A 16,032-nucleotide genomic window follows, 5' to 3' on the forward strand; every position below is an offset into this window, starting at 1 on the left:
GAATTTTTACTCAAGTAAGAGCAGAGATACTTCATAACTCAAGTGAAAGTAAAAAGTACAGAGCAGTAAAAATACTCCTAAAAGTAATTTTTTTGTAACTCGTTACTACCCAACTCTGTTAATAAGAAGTAAAAAGCCAGAGGAGCACAATGGAGGCAACATCTTGACTCTTGGCCTCTCGCCATCCCATCCTCCCAAATTCCAGCCTTCACCTTGACCAAACTTTGTTCACTTGCTAAATAAGGCACAGAAGCCAAGGCGCTACCTCATGGTGCGTGTGGTCTGCAGTAATTCAGGACGGCCCGTCGCCCACGCTCACACAGAAAAGCATTCTGAGATACAGCCGCAGAGCAAGACGCTGTTTAGACTACCCACAATCCCATCCAACTCTTCCCCCCGCAGGCAGACGGTCGGCCTGTGCCCCCGGACTGCGAGCGCTGTGAAACCTTTCCTGTCAAAATGAAAATAAATGAGTTTAAGGAGCCGGAGAGGGAAAAGGTAAGAGGCAGCTCAGAAAGGAAAACTTTTCTGAGAACTGATCAAGCTATGCTGAACATTCAATGTCTAGCTGATGACACCATTTTTTTAAGGATTTAGAAATGCTAGCAAATGACTATTAAAACAACTGAATGTCTTTGTCACATGAGCCAAAATCACCAAGTCAAATTGTGCAACTGTATGGTCAATGGAAACGCAGCTAGTGACTGTTAGATCAGGTGGAAGCGAAGGGTCAAAAGCACCTGTGTGTTTCAACAACACGCAAAAATCACAGCACCTTCTAGTGGCCTAGCATGACAACTACAGTCTTGACAAAGTGTGAAACTTTTCCCGAATCAACTTCTGAAAATACTGGCAGTTTCCAGTCAGCGGTCTCGTGTAAATGTCCCCTCATGCCGACGCTTTGTGAATCCAGTTAAAACTTTTCAGGAAGTTTGAAGTTACATAGGTGTGAAAGCAGAGACAACACAAACCGCATGGCTGCAGGGTTGTTTACGAAAAGGAGGGTAGTGATGCCAAAAGAACATGCGCATTATGACTATATGTCAAAATCACAGCGCCCTCCAGTGGCGTGGCATGATAACTGCAGAAGACTTAAGACAGTCTTGTCTAAAGCATGAAATTTTTCCCAAATAAAAATAATGTTGGAAATCCTAAAGTGGGAAATGTTTAGTCTGAATTAACGTCAGACAGTGAGAAAGAAGCTCTACTGATTGTTTTAAAACAAAAAACCTGATAAAAGATCTGCAGTCCATGATACGTTTTGAATAGACAGCTTTCAGTTTTTCTGTTTGGTATTTTTTTGTTTTCAACCATGTTCCTCTCCTCGTTTCCCCGGCTCTCACAGTCGCAGAGTGATAATGATGCAGCTTACTCAAGAATGGGTGTGAACGCGGGCAAAGCACTGTGTCAACATTGCACAAACTGGAGCTAAACCTGTGAGTTATGAGCAAGTCACCATGAACCTTGTGAGTAAAAACACGAGTAAAAGTGGAGAAAATGACAAGAAGTGCCTTGTTTTTGAAGGCTGGTCTCTGTTCCATGTGTTCACTTCACCGGACAAGGAGAGGCTTGTTTACCTGACAGACATCCAGTTCACAGCGTCTCCATTTGGGAACGGTGACATCAGTGGAACAGTTTGGACCTCAAAGAGAAAACTGAGGTTAAAACCGGATAGAGAGCTTTTATTTGAAGAATATTGGAATTAACTTTAAAAAATGATAAACTTCTTCCACTGCTTACAGTAAAAAACAGAATTGCACAACAAATTCTGGAGTTATAATCCAGAATAGGGAAATATAACTTTTAGTATTTATTTACAATTTAAGCAAAAAGAAATTACACTGAAAAAAAACACATCATACCAAATATTTCTGTCAGTTTATAGTGCAAATATTTCAGAATATTTGGAATAACTTACAAGAAACTTTTCAATAAGATATATTTGTTTGTTTTAAGTCAATAATTCCTTTATATTGATAAAAAGTTCCAGTGGCCCAACACTGTTACCTAGCAACGCCAGCCAAGCCCAGCCCGTCACCTAGCAACCCAGTTCTATTTCCACTGGCTGGTTATTTCACTTATAACAGAACATTTTTCCCATGTTACAGGTGAAATAATCTACCATTGGAAATAGTACTTTATTTTATCAATGTTAAGGAATTATTGACTTAAAATGAGCTCCTGTTTCTTGCTGAAAAGTTACTTGTGAGTTAGTTTTGCCTCAGTGTGATAAGATATTTGGACTAGAAACTAGACAGAAATACTTGGCATGATTTTGTGTTTTTGAAGTGTACGACATTTGGACATCATATTAATGGTGCACAACATCCAAGTGAAATGATCTTTAATTTTATTTAGCTTTAAGAAGTAGCCATCAAATGCAGGAAAAGCTATTTATTCATATTTTAGCATTTGTTATCTTGTTATGGTCCAAAATGGAGATTAGTTTGACACCACCGATGTACAGTATTCCCAACTTGAAAAAAGAATTAGAATAAATCATTCAAGGCCAAAAAATTAATATTCATTATCAGTATATGTAAACTTCTGATTGAACCTGAATGCTGTAAACCAAATATTCAACCTCCCAACTTACTAATACAGAGGAACCGTAGTATAAGTGATAATGGTGAGTTTGAAGGAAAACTAAGGGCTGTACTGCTGAGCATAAAAGAGAAATGTAATTCCCATTCTGCTGCTCAATCCTGGACTCTCTGGAGGAATCTGTTGAAGAACAAGTTGTGAAACGTTGCAAGTTGCAAAACATTCTGATTCTGGGTAGGCTGCCAAGTAAAATGAGTTTCTCCAAATACCTAAAGACCACAAAGCAAGAGTCGAAAAGCACATTTACTTTAACTTAATTAAAATTATTGTTATTTTTGCTTCTAAGCTTCCATTACTGTTGCCACCTTGCATCAAGTATGCCTGTATTTGTCCAACTGCTGTGGACCACCCACAGCATACAGGAAGTGGCACAATTTCTACATTTAAAATACGATAGAAAAACAAAATTTGCTCCGTCACATAACTGCATTTCCACAGTTATGCTGATTGAGCCCAACTCTACATTTCTGGTAAACTAGCTGAGAGTTTTGCAGTTTTAGTAGTTTTTAATTTCCACATCATAATGCCACTAAAAGTACCAGCAGTCATTTTTATATACCTGTTTTTTTTACTGTTAGATTGGAAACAATCTGTCTGTTTACATCATTTTAAGGGGGACATATTATGCAAAAGTCACTTTTTGCATGTTTTTGTACTTCCATTTGGGTTTCGACTGCTTCTATAAACAGCAAAAGCACTTCAAAAATAGCTGATTTTTGGTAATAAGTTAGTGTTTTTTGGTGTCTGGAAAATGAGCTATTTAAAAATCTCCCCATTGCTAAGTTACTGCACCGTTGCCTAGCAACGCCAGCTGAGCTCAGCCCCATTACCTAGCAATCCAAGCAGAGTTTCAGCATCTTTGGTCAGTTGGTTTTATCTCTGTATGGTTTGCACAATGGCTGCTGGAAAAGACAACTTTCTGCTCTACTAATGCTTTTCAAAGATGTAAGGTGGTCTAATTGCTCATCTGTTTGCAGCCATTTTCATGTGAGTGTAATCGTTGAATTGGCCAACAGCATTTAAATTGGTGGATTTAAAGTGGCAAGATGCCCTAAAACGCTCTGAGCAGACAAACAATTTTCTGCAAAAATAATGTAATGAACATAATAAATCACCTTTAAACAAATATGAACAAGCCGTTCTCCATTCTCTTTTTCCAAAATGTGTTTTCTGATTATTTTAAGACCCCCAGAGTAGAAACAAAATGGCAATACTTTAAAAATGACAAATTTTCCATAGACAATATTCATGAACCATCTTGTCTTTGTTCAAATAGTCATGTAACATTTGAGGCTTTAAATTAGTTTTATTGGCTAGACTGAGGCCAAACCTTGGAACTAGACAAACACAAATTGTCTAGAAGCAACAAATAAATAGATGTAGTAACTTTCTAAAGCTGCGTAATGACGAGTGTGTAGCTGTCTTACCAAACAACAAAATCTCCCAGTGATTAATCTTCCAGGCGACATTGCTTATTAGAGCCTCCGCCATCCTGGAGTTTCCACGGTTTAGCGCGCTTCTTACAGTAAATGAAAGGACAGTGTTGCGCGTCCTCCGTAATGATCATGTGGCAGCCACATGGGTCCCACTATGACATCACCGCGGGCCAATCTGACAACACCAAAGCAGCCCATTCATAACTGCTCTTTAACTGGTGGTAAATAACGCTGGTGTACGTTAGACAGAGGATGCATTCATGACAAACAGACATGGGCCAGGATTCAGTACAGCACAAGACTTATTATGAACTCATCGTGTAAGAAATAACATTGGGTGGGACCTCCACCCATGTTGGTTTACCTGTTAAAAGATGTGAAAAAGTCTTAAAAGTACGTTTTAATAAATAATTTCATACCGAAAAAAATCATACTTTTAATTTAAGTACATTTATTCAGTGAAAGGGAAAAATGTAGTGTAATAAAAATTAAATGCAGGACTATTTTGATACCTCGTTTCTATAAAATAAATGCCACTCGAAATTTTTGAAAAATGACTTTTTAGCATCTTGGAGCTCTTAATTATTAATCAAAGGTTTCCTTGAAAATCCCCAAAATGAAAAACAAGAAAACAGGCTATTCAAGTAAGGTAGAAAATGAATGAAATAAAGAAGTCCCCCTCCCAACTTCTCCATATCTTAATTCTGAGCAATGAATGAAGAGTTTTAGGCTGTTTTCACTGCCAATAGTCTGATAGACTTGGTTCAAATGCAACATATGATGCAATTTCAGTTGCCATGGTTCTCTTCCACAATGCACTGCGTCAAACCAAACTATTGAAAAACCTGTTCCCCTCCTCGCCTGAGGGGGCGCTACACCAAGAACCCCTGAAAGAAGCAACATAAAACCCTCTAAAGAAGACACCGAGCATAACTTCCTTCTTTAATGTAAACAAAAATGGAGTGGTGTCAGATTTTAGCGGTTGTAGGATTTCTCATTTGTCTTTAGTTTCTCCAGGTAACGCTAGCTAGCGTTTGTTTTTGTTGTATTTACCTAGAATGCCCTGCGCTGCAGTCCACTTCCTCCATTTGGAGCAGTTTCAGGTCCGCTTGCCATTTGCATATACATTCAAAATGCACCAGGGTTCACTTCAATCGAATGAAGACCGAGGCTTGTAGGCGGACGTTTGATTTTTATGGTCCATATCAGAGTTTGATTATTTATTCACACCTCCTCAAACGAACTGGACTTTCTAGGCAAACGGACTGGAGTTCGATTAAAGTGGACCAGGCAGGGTTGGTGTGAATCCACCTTCAGTCAGAACTTAAACGTAGACAGCAGAAAAAATACAGTCACCTTCCTAAAAAAATGGCCTGTCATTCTCTTTTGCCAAAATCACTTCTGGCACAGAATAACTCAGGCCTTTATTTTAGGAGGGCGACGATGTGGACTGATTGATTTTTTGGCTCCCTTCCCCCAGCATGTAAAAAAGACTGAGCAAGCCGAGTCTCACACCTCTCCTTTTGCCCTTCTTGCAGGAAAAAAATTGTTTCCCATCACCCCTGATGCAGAGTGGTTGCCACGGTGATGGGAATTTTCAGGATAAAAAAGGCGGATTTGCCTCTGCTTGGTGTTCTAGTTGTTAGATGTGTTAGTTTTGAAGCCTTTTTTCCCCACACACCACCTTGTGTCTCATTTAGAAATCATGGCAGGGAGGCAGAGTGAGAGCATGGTGTGATGCAGCAGCTGGCCATGTGCTCTTCCTACACGTGCTGCAGTGCTGCAGTATTCTGCAACAATTGGTCTGTTCAGTCATTGACGCCTCGCTGTGCTGCAGCTTTCAGAGGAGAAAAAAAATCATATCTCATAATGAAGTGAGTTTGCAAAATTAGAGTTTGGGAAAATAATGAGTGTGCATGTTTACAGAGATAAGGAAAATCAGGACAGGCGCCAAAGACAGACAGGGTGAGTCCCAGATTGGATCTTATCAGATGTGGGAAGTTAAACGAGGACAGAGTCAGAGACCACACCAATAACACATATTTATTTTGCAGAAACAGAGCTGAGGAACAGCTAAAAAAAAAAAAAAAGCTCTGCAAGAGGGTGGACAGACGTGCACAGGTGCTGCAGGAGAGAGACGACCAAGAAGGAAGAGAAACAGACAAGAAGGGAGAGGAGGAGGGAGCCAGTGGGGGGAGTGAGGCGAGGTGGAGGAGGAGACTGCAGAAGGAAAAAGGAGTGGGAGAGCAATTCCCAAACAGCTGTCCAGCAGACGTCCGAGTCATCCGGAGCGCAGCGCCCGGAGGCGGATACAGAAGGCAGGACACTGTCAGCACGCCGCAGGAGCAGCACTGCGGCACACACACTCACAGATACACACTTCATCCTGAGGGATACCGGAGCAGGATTCAGATCCAGTCGAGGTAAGGGAGAGATGTTTGACCTCACACTGCGATGCTAACATGATCGAGTGATGCTGCAGGAGATTTGCTGCTGACATGCATGTCTGTGGGGGGTTCCTCTGAGAAAATGGTTTGAACCATAAAACTATGATCAAGCATTTATAAAAATCTCTGCTTTGCTTTCATTCATGCAACCTTACAGTAAAACCGCATCAGATCCTTAAGATTGTGCTTTTCTTTATTACTACATCTTCCATACTAGTTCTGTACATTCAACATTTCATTTATCTAAACGTTCAGCTTCTTCAGGAGAATTCTGCTGTATCTTTTTGCATTTTCAGCTTTCATACTTTTTATAATATTTTAACTTTTATGCAGATTTTGGCTCCACTGAAATTCAGTAAAAACTTTACCTTCAACAGCCTGTTTATTCTGCCTACTTCAGTCTAGAAACATAATTCAACTTTTAAACAAATCACAAGATGTTAAGGTATTTTCATATTATTCAGCTTTTTGATTTGAGTTTTTTATATTTTATGCAAATTTGTTTTTTTTTACAATGACAGAATTCTTAAACTGACATTGGGCTTTTCTTCACTGCTTTTTCACAAACAAATTGCTGCTGTTCATACATCTCTCACTCTACAGAAATAATTTATACATCAAAATGTAGCCATGGCTGTCTCCTTTGACGAAATATGAGCATCATTGCTGTAGGTTTTACGGTTTTCTTTCAAACACGTCTGGAGTTCAGGCATATCACAACTTCCTCCATTGGGCTCCATATAAAATATTCAGAACTCCACAAAATTCAGCTAAAACTTTCTGCTCTTTAAGACTCTCCTACTTCTGGAAACTTCAACCTAAAAACTCCATTCAGCTTTTAAACAAGTCACAAGATGTAAAGCTATCTTCATGTTACTCAGCATTTTGATATCTTTTACGGTTTTTCTAAACTCACGATTTAAGTTTTATGCAAATTTTTCGCTGTTTTCAGATTTACAATGAAATCCAATGGCGTAATTCTTCAACTGGCAGAGCGCGCACTCTAGCAACTTATGCTTTTTCAGCTTTTAGTAATTCTTCACAAACAAAATGCTGCTGTTTGTACATATTTCACTCCACAGAAATAATTTATGCATCAAAATGTAGCCACAGGTGTCTGCTTTGAGTAAATATAAGAATCAGTGATGTAGGTTTTATGGTTTACTTTCAAGCACATCCGGAGTGCAGGCATGTCACCCCTTCCTCCATTGGGCTCCATATAAAATATTTTCAGCTCTGTCCGTCTAGTCAGCTGTCCTCAGTTTGTCTCCCTTCAGCTGTTTTCAGCTCTCTTCAGCAGCTTCTTTCAGCAGATTAGCATTCTCATGGCTGTTTCGCGAGGAACAGCAATTTTTCTAGTATCCCTGTTTTCCAGGAGACATTCATATTCTGGCTTCACGCTTGTAAAGAAAGCTTGTTTGCTCTGCAGAGCTGCTCTTGGTTTTTATTTCTACCAAGTCGAGGATTTTGAAGAGGCCTTTAGCGATACACAAGAAGAACAGTGTTGATTTTTGCCGGCACATGTTGACATTCTCTTCATGTTCAAGCGCTTTGATTCAGTTCCCCTGCTTGCATCTGCCAAGCAAAACTCTGGCAAGTGCTGGCCATACATGCGGGTGGCACGAGGGGAGTGAGAAAGAAACACAGAACAAATACTCCACCCTGCTATTCATCCAAGCCACTGGACTCTTTGAAAGCAAGGCCTTTGCCTATAATTGAGGAAACAGCTCATTGCATTTTGTATTTTGTAAGGCTGCCATTACCCTCTGTGGCATGTTCTTTTTATAACAACCCCAAACAGAGGGTCTTTCTGAAATGCAAAGGCGTGACCCAAGTCAAGGTCATAGTTTGACATCAAGAGGGGGATTCGGTAGCATCATTGTTGTTTTATAGAGAGCATGGGAGGAGCTGGACTCTTTTTACTTCCAAATTCTCCCAAGAAAGGCACCATGTAGATTAAAGTATGGTGGTTTTTTGTGTGTGAAAGGTCACTCTGGTCATCCTTCGATGGATATTTTGGGAAGTGCACTGTATCTATTTTTAAAAAGAAGGTAGCAGCTGCTTGCAGACTGTAAAGCATCAGCAAACTGAAGCGTTTATTTAGACTACAGTAAGATTACGCTGCATCTCAGAATAATACCGAGCTGCTGATATCACAAGCGCCTTTAAGGTGTCCAGAAATACCCGGGCAGATCACGAGCCATTAGCTTAATTACCCGATACCGGCTCTATATTTATCGGCCTCCACACTCAAAGCTTCATCACCTCGCATGCATTGCCTTGCCTTCCAGTTTTAAGTGGCTGGAGTGGCTCCAGATCCCTGGTAGTCCAGACATACACTTTGCTGACCCAATGACACTGTTTTCTTCCTGCACCACTCCCGTTATGACTGCATGACTGCTTGGGCAAGCATTTCTAAGAGGAAGCTGCCATCAGCTTTCCATCTTCCCAGGAGGTGTAAATGAAACCCAGGGCTGCAATCTGTGGTGGCGACACCACTTAGATTATACTTCGCAGCACGTGCCGAGTTGGTTTAAGTTTTGGAGTCGATCCAAAAGCATGGTGTGAATCTAGGGCTTGTTTTGCTAGAATACACCTGTTCAACTGTTAACAGCCTACAGTGACTCGTGAAATCACTCAGTCAGCAACTTCAATTAACTTTGTCTGTTATTCAGCATAGAAGTCTCCAGCGTCACATTTTTATCAATCTGATAATTATGAATTTGCATTTTGATCCCTAGCCAGGTTGACAAACTATTTTTGAACATATTGTATTGGTAAGATTGCTATGTGATTTATAAAACTGCTAACTGAATACTAGCCTGGTAAAAATCAGCCCCTTTGCAACTGTACTGATGTTTTAAGTTTTATCCAATCGTTAACATTAACATAATGCTCTAGTTCGACACTATAAGGCTTACTAGAAATTGCATCCGCAGTGCAAGTGTTAATGTTAATTCACTGCAAAAACTAAACTACAGGCAGATTTCAATGCTAAAACAGCAAAGAAATTTTGTTTGGTTGAAATTTAGCCATAGAAATTTGCTTCAATGGGAGAAATCTCATTTCATCAAAGCTGGAAAACTGATGGGAGATGAGTCTACTGGAAACTGCATAGAAGGGCAATGGCCATGCTCATTAAGTCTTGCAGGAAAAACACAATGACAACATAATTTAATCCCATAATATGCAATGCCGATACTCTGTGTGTGCTGCTGAAAATCTGTTCAACAAGAAGGCTTGAAGCGGCTCCAACTATCGGCAGCATGACCTATTTTCTGTTTAATTCAATAAACAATAATTTGACTAAATAGTGGGGGGACTCTTTCATCCTCAAATGGTCAAAGGATTCTTAAATATAAGAATAAAGTAATAATCAAACCATATATCAGCTTCATTACTTTACACTTAAACCAACCTAATTCACATGGAGAGATAGGAAACTTAGAGACCAGCTTTAACAGATTAAGGTTTCATTAAAGCTAAGGCATTGAAGACTGGCATCTAATTATAATTTCTCTCATGTTTTGCTGATGTCCCCTTGAATTCCAGTCATTCCTGCCCAGCTGACCCTCCAGCATGAAGCCTGACGCGAAGGTCAGTTGTTCAGGCTTTCACTGTATTAGTTGCCTTCTCATAGACAGCAAGTGGAAACCTTAGAGTACCCATATTGGATTACTCCAAACTTTTAAGCTGTTTCTGGACAAATGACCAAGCTGTGTAAAAGTGTTTTATAAAACATATATCTTTAATATAATGTTAATTGCCAGTAAAAAAGCAATTACTCGGAAATGAATGATGAAATACCTGCACTCCATGAACATTCTTTGAATGGAAGAACTGACATTTGCATTGAGACTGAAACAGGACAGACTTGAGGAATGTTGGACAATATAGTAGACTTTCATCTGAAACTGATGAAAATGTTCTTTAGCTTCTCTCTTCTGTTAAGATAATCTGTTTTATTGTTTTGAAGTTTCGTTTCATTGTTTTTCTTTTTCAACTGTTCTAAGCGAAAATAAAATAAAACAAAAAGAATAAAATGTACTGGATATTGACTAACCACATGAAAGAGTATACATAGCTCTCACTAGGCGTTACATGGCTGTGAACTTTGTAACTGGCAGCCATCTTGGCAGGCAGTTGCTATGACAACAATGCCACAAGCCTAGAACTAGCTCTCACTTCATTCCTACAACATAAACAAATATGTTACAACAATTACTCAATTACAATTTTTGAGTAGTCTAACCCCCCTATGTGTAAATACTAAGATAAATATCAGTGATTTACTGTAGTACTTGCTGCCAAACTAGCAAAATTAGCTAGGCTAATGCAACTTTTACCTGCTAGCTAAGACAGACATGTAGCCTATATGTTTGTTACAACATTTACTTACTCTGCCAGTCACCAGAGTTTGTACATCTTTTACAAACATTGATTGTATTCATCCATTTTGTACGTACTCTTCCTGTTCACTAAGTAGTCAACTATATCGCAGTAGGAGATTGGAAGCAGATTGTACGCCATCGTCTGACATATTTTCTTTCTCCGTCTCATACGGGTCGATCCTGACAGCAGCCATTTTGTTCATGTATGTTTCTCTCACACATTGGTCAAGATATTTTCTTTTTGTTTGTATCGAACCGCATGCACTTGCTTACCAAGATGGTGCAGATCACTTCTGCTTCAGATTGGGAACTATGAATACACGTCAGGATTCATACAGTCCAATGGAAAGACAATTGTAAAATATTGTTTTACAAGATGAGAACAGATGATTCACATTTTCATGTTGTTCCTAAATAAAAATTTGAATTTAAAAACAACCAAGTGCAGTTTTTGCTGTATTTCCTCCTACTAACTTCTTCCTCATCCTACTTTCTGCCTCACGCGTGTCACACCTTTCACCGCTGCCTCTCACCAACACTTTCACCAACCCTCAAGTTAAGTTCCCATTCAACACGCTCGCACACATCCTGCCGGCTGTCAGAGCTATATTTAACACCAATGAGCTCATTGAGTGATAAACTGAGATTTCGCCTCGTAAACCTCATTTTCAAATAACGGAGGAGTTGTGACGAGAGCAGCGGCCGTTTGGATTTAAACCCCCAGTGTGTGTGTGTGTGTGTGTGTGTGTGTGCGTCCCTTAATGGCCTTCCTGAAGAAACACAAACTTGTTAAGTGACTCAGATAAGGAGGGAATGGCGGTTCGGTTGGCTGCTGCAGGAATGTGGATGTTTTCCTGAGTGAAATGTAAGGTGTGGACCAGTCCGGCCAGGCACTCTCTGCTAATTAAATATGTCTATAAATGGGAACGCGCTCGTCTTACTCACAGGCTGTCACCTCCCTTCAGCCACAAGCTGTTTTACTGACTGTTCTTCTATTCCATTAGTTTCTAAACTTGGTGACATTCTCCAACGGGTTTAAAATGGAAAATGTCCTCAATTTGACCAAATTCTCCATTTCTGTAACTTAGCTGATGATCATATGCAGTTGGGTAGTAACTAGATACATTTACTCAGTTACATCTACTTAAGTAGGAGTATTTTTACTATTCTTTATGTTTTACTTTTACTTGAGTAATTTTATTATTAAGTATTTCTTCTCTTACTGAGTAAAATTTCTGGATTTTCTCCCCACTGAATGAAAGACAAACATGTTTTAACCAGAAATTCACCAGACACAGACACACACCTGCAGTTTTTGTTAAAGCTTAAATTATTGTCATTTAAGAGTGAAGAATGACATTTAAGTGCCATTCTTCACTCTTAAAATTGTCACTTAACTTTATATTTTGGTGCATCTGCACTGCAAAAATACAACTCCTACCAAGTATATTTGGTCTAGTTTCTAGTGAAAATATCTTAGTTTGTCTTATTTCAACTATATTAACATAAAATGAACTTTTAGCAATATATATAGAGGCTTGTTTTAAGTAAATTATTCCTAATATTGTTGAAAAAGTGCTCGTTCCACTGGCAGATTATTGAACTTATTTCACAATCGTTACCTAGCAACGCCAGCCAAGCCCGGCCGTTACCTAGCAACCCAGTTCTACTGGCAGATTATTTCACTTATAAAAAGACATTTTTCCCATTTTACAAGTTAATTTATCTGCCAATGAAAAATACTTTTCATCAATAATAAGGAATTATTTACTTAAAACAAACTCCCGTTTCTTGCTGAGAAGTTACGTTCAAGTTTGTTTAGTCTTATTTCAAGTATGATAAGATATTTGCACTAGAAACTAGACAAAAATATTTGGTAAGATTTTATGTTTTTGCAGTGCAGATGGACCAAGATATAAAGTTAAGTGAACACTTTGGTATTTTAAGGACCAAAATGACAATAATTCATATAAATAATGTAATTTTTAAATATTAAATGACTGGTCATTTGATCAGTTACTTGAACAGACCTTTTACCAAATACTTTTTTACTCTTACTTGGGGGGCTATTCTTGACTTTTACTTGAATAAAAATATGTTTAAGTAGTGTTACTCTAAGTTGAGTAAAAGTTTTGGAAGTTCTACCCACCTCTGATCTGATGGTTACAACAGATTTGCTCCTCAAAGAAAAACCAGTCCACATTCTGCATCCTGTTCCCTCCTAAGATGCCTTTGCTCTGTAATTCTTCACTCTTATCTCTCACACAATCCCCGTAAAGCCCTGTAAACCCTGTTCCTCCCCTCTTTGCCCTCCTCTAGTGCAGCTCTTTCTATCATGCTGGAGCAGTAGCTTGCTCCAAAAACAGGCTGCCCTGCTCTGATCCCCCTCTCTGCCTCCGCTCGCCCCAATCTGCAGCCCAGCTGTTCCACATTAGCACATCCAGAGCTGGCGCAGACCAGAAGATGTGTAAATGCAGCAGCAAAGTCCGCAGATTTAGGCCTGATCCTCCTTTGCTCTCAAATGCGAGACAAGAGGATTTTTTCCTAACTCTTTAAGGATGCTGAAAGTTTATTTCTGGGGCGTGTGGTAATTATTTCTTTCTAATAAATCCGTCATACTGCAGCAAACAGTAGCTAAGCCTGCAGTAGCATCTTCCTGATACTTTAACATCTCCAATCTGATCAATGCATTTTATATGTAAACGTATAAAAGGGGATGAAATGAACAACAGAGTATTACGGCCATAAAAAAAACAAAAAACAATTAAACTATGAGAATAAAGTCACAAAATTACAAGAATAAAGTTGTATTAAAATAAAAAATTATGAGAATAAAGTGGTAATACTTAGAGAATACAGTCATAATTTTAAGAAAACAGTATGAAAATAAAAGGGAAAAAATTAGGGTAAGGTGATATTTTTAAAATAAAATTACATAAGAATAAAGTTGTAATAATGAGAATAAACTCATAATATTACAACAATAAAATTTTAATATTTGATCAGTTACTAAACTTTATTACAGGATTGAAGTTGTATGACAATAAAGTCGAAATATTATGACATTAATAAAGTCAACATCAGTGTCATTATTTGGTAAATAATGGGACTTTCACTGGAAAGTTCCACTAAAACACACATTAAAATGGTCATGTTCATGAAGACTGTCATGGTGTTACATCATGTTTTATGACAGTCATGAAAGTTTTTCCCAGATTTCTCTGTAAACTTTTGAAAACTCACGTTTTTTTCTCTGTTTCGTCTGATTTCAGAAAAGTGTCCCCTCTCTGCTGCCGACTGGAGAGCCGTTTCCAGATCAATGCCGCCATTATTCCTAGACTCCTGCGTGCAGCGAGAGTTTCTGAGAATGTAACTGAAGCCCCTCCGCTGGGGAACCGTAACGTTCAGACCTGCAGAGCGTTTTCATCCTAAACATCCAACGCAATCTCCCAACAAACAGCCATGCCGGCCAAAGCTCCCATTTACCTGAAACCCATCAGCAGCAAGAAGGGGAAAAAATGTCGGCTGAGAGACATTTTGTCTCCTGACATGATCAGCCCTCCGCTTGGCGACTTCCGCCACACCATCCACATCGGGAAAGGCGGAGAACGAGACGCCTTTGGAGACATGTCCTTCCTCCAGGGGAAGTATGAGCTTCTGCCTGGAAAAAAGGACGTCCACGCTCACTATGGCAACCAAAGTGAGTATCTGCGAGCGCACAGCACAAGTGACGCCTCCTTCGCCGAAACGCCCTCACCGGTCCTCAAGAATGCAATCTCACTCCCAACCATCGGAGGCAGCCAAGCGCTCACCCTCCCGCTGATCTCCTCCACCGTCTTCCCGGTGCCAGCAGATCCGCTGGAGGACTTTATGAGTCCATCGCCTCCTTTGAAAGCCGAAAACCCCGATGAGCTAGAGATGCTGCAGATGGACGCCCTACTGAGGTCCATGGACGTCTTCGACAGCGAGCCTTCGTCGCCTTTCGCCGATCTCCAGTCAAAACCTGACGTCCTTTTGGACCTGCTGGAAGGCGCGAACAAGTCAACCTTGAAGGCAGTTGCTAAGGCTAACAAGCTAAACAAGAGCGAGGGCAGGTTTGAGAAGCCGTCGCCATATTTCATCAGCGACGATAGCTTGCGCAAAGCTAATGGTAGCTTAAACAGCAACGCTAGCAGCGACATCTACGACAGCTTCGACAACAAGATGGACTTCCAGAACATCGACGTCTTCAACCGAAACGGATACTTTAACAGTGACATTACCGTGGGATTCAAGCAGGAGCTGTCCAAGTGCAACAAGGACTGGGTGGACAGGGACAGCGGCGTGGAGGAGGGACGCATTAGCGATTTTGAGTTTGAGCTTTCCAAGGAGAAAAGCGGCTCACAGGACTCCCTCAGCCAGATCACAGGGTCGCTCCTCTCCCTGGAGTTGGACCTGGGCCCGTCCATCCTGGACGACGTGCTCAACATCATGGATAAACCTGCAGCGAAGAGCCGGCCTTAAGCTGCGCCGCGACGGACAAGTAGGGAATAGCTAAAATTAAGACTTATGAGTAATCAAAATGGTGTCTGGATATATCATTGAGATGAAAATCAGCTACAGTAGACAAAGCTGCTTATGTTTTTATTGTCAAAACTTATAAGTATTCTAGCTTCTATGGAGTCTTTATGTTTGTTTCCATCCCGGCAGCATGTTCAGGATGCATGTGCTTTTGTTTCACCTCCGTTGTGCCTTTGATTTTCAGCTGAACATTTTCATTTTCTCCTGTTGTCCTCCAGGTTAACAGAGAACATTTTCAGTTTATCTAATAATGCACTTTTTGTTGTTCAACACCTGGTTTCAATTTACTTTCACATAACCTATGCATATTTGTGTTTTTGACATTGTAACACAAATAAATTAATTTTTCCTATTTTGTGTCCTTATTTAGCAGATACAGTCATGGTAAAAAAGAAGTATAACCTTGATTTTGTTTTGTTGGGGTCTTTATCTATTAAAATATTATGTTAAGTGCTTAAAACAAATAGATCCACTAAGAAAAAGAACGATGAAGCCAAAATGGAGAAGCTGAGTGAAAAAATTTAAGTTTGACTGAGTTAGATGATGAAATTTTGAGATCTCAGAATGTTTTTTTAGTAAAAACAACATTCCTGA

The 16,032-nt window shown here is 39.7% G+C and overlaps 1 protein-coding gene and 2 long non-coding RNA genes across 7 annotated transcripts in view; 2 read left to right on the plus strand and 1 right to left on the minus strand.

The window, feature by feature from the left end:
- cdc42ep3 (CDC42 effector protein (Rho GTPase binding) 3) overlaps window positions 1–15,787 on the plus strand; it is a 28,419-nt gene extending 12,632 nt beyond the window's left edge. For 3 of the 5 annotated variants that reach the window (XM_016679086.1, XM_007566941.2, XM_016679087.1), the window contains one exon: window positions 14,151–15,787. In XM_016679086.1, the coding sequence (XP_016534572.1) occupies window positions 14,341–15,381 (1,041 nt within the window). In that variant the 5' untranslated portion in view covers window positions 14,151–14,340 and the 3' untranslated portion in view covers window positions 15,382–15,787. Of the gene's footprint in view, window positions 1–5,845; window positions 6,464–10,039; window positions 10,085–14,150 lie in introns of those variants that run through there. The other 2 variants (XM_016679089.1, XM_016679088.1) reach the window with 2 other exon arrangements.
- Window positions 1–16,032, minus strand: part of LOC107838021 (uncharacterized) — an 82,158-nt gene that overhangs the window by 23,347 nt on the left and 42,779 nt on the right. The window lies entirely within an intron of this gene.
- Window positions 6,831–16,032, plus strand: part of LOC107838022 (uncharacterized) — an 11,707-nt gene continuing 2,505 nt past the window's right edge. Inside the window, exons 1-2 of the long non-coding RNA XR_001664078.1 lie at window positions 6,831–6,842; window positions 13,904–13,910. This is a non-coding gene — a long non-coding RNA (uncharacterized LOC107838022). The remainder of the gene's footprint in view (window positions 6,843–13,903; window positions 13,911–16,032) is intronic.

The sequence above is a fragment of the Poecilia formosa genome, unplaced genomic scaffold (genome assembly GCF_000485575.1).
Source record: "Poecilia formosa unplaced genomic scaffold, Poecilia_formosa-5.1.2 Scaffold201, whole genome shotgun sequence".
Taxonomy (NCBI): domain Eukaryota; kingdom Metazoa; phylum Chordata; class Actinopteri; order Cyprinodontiformes; family Poeciliidae; genus Poecilia; species Poecilia formosa.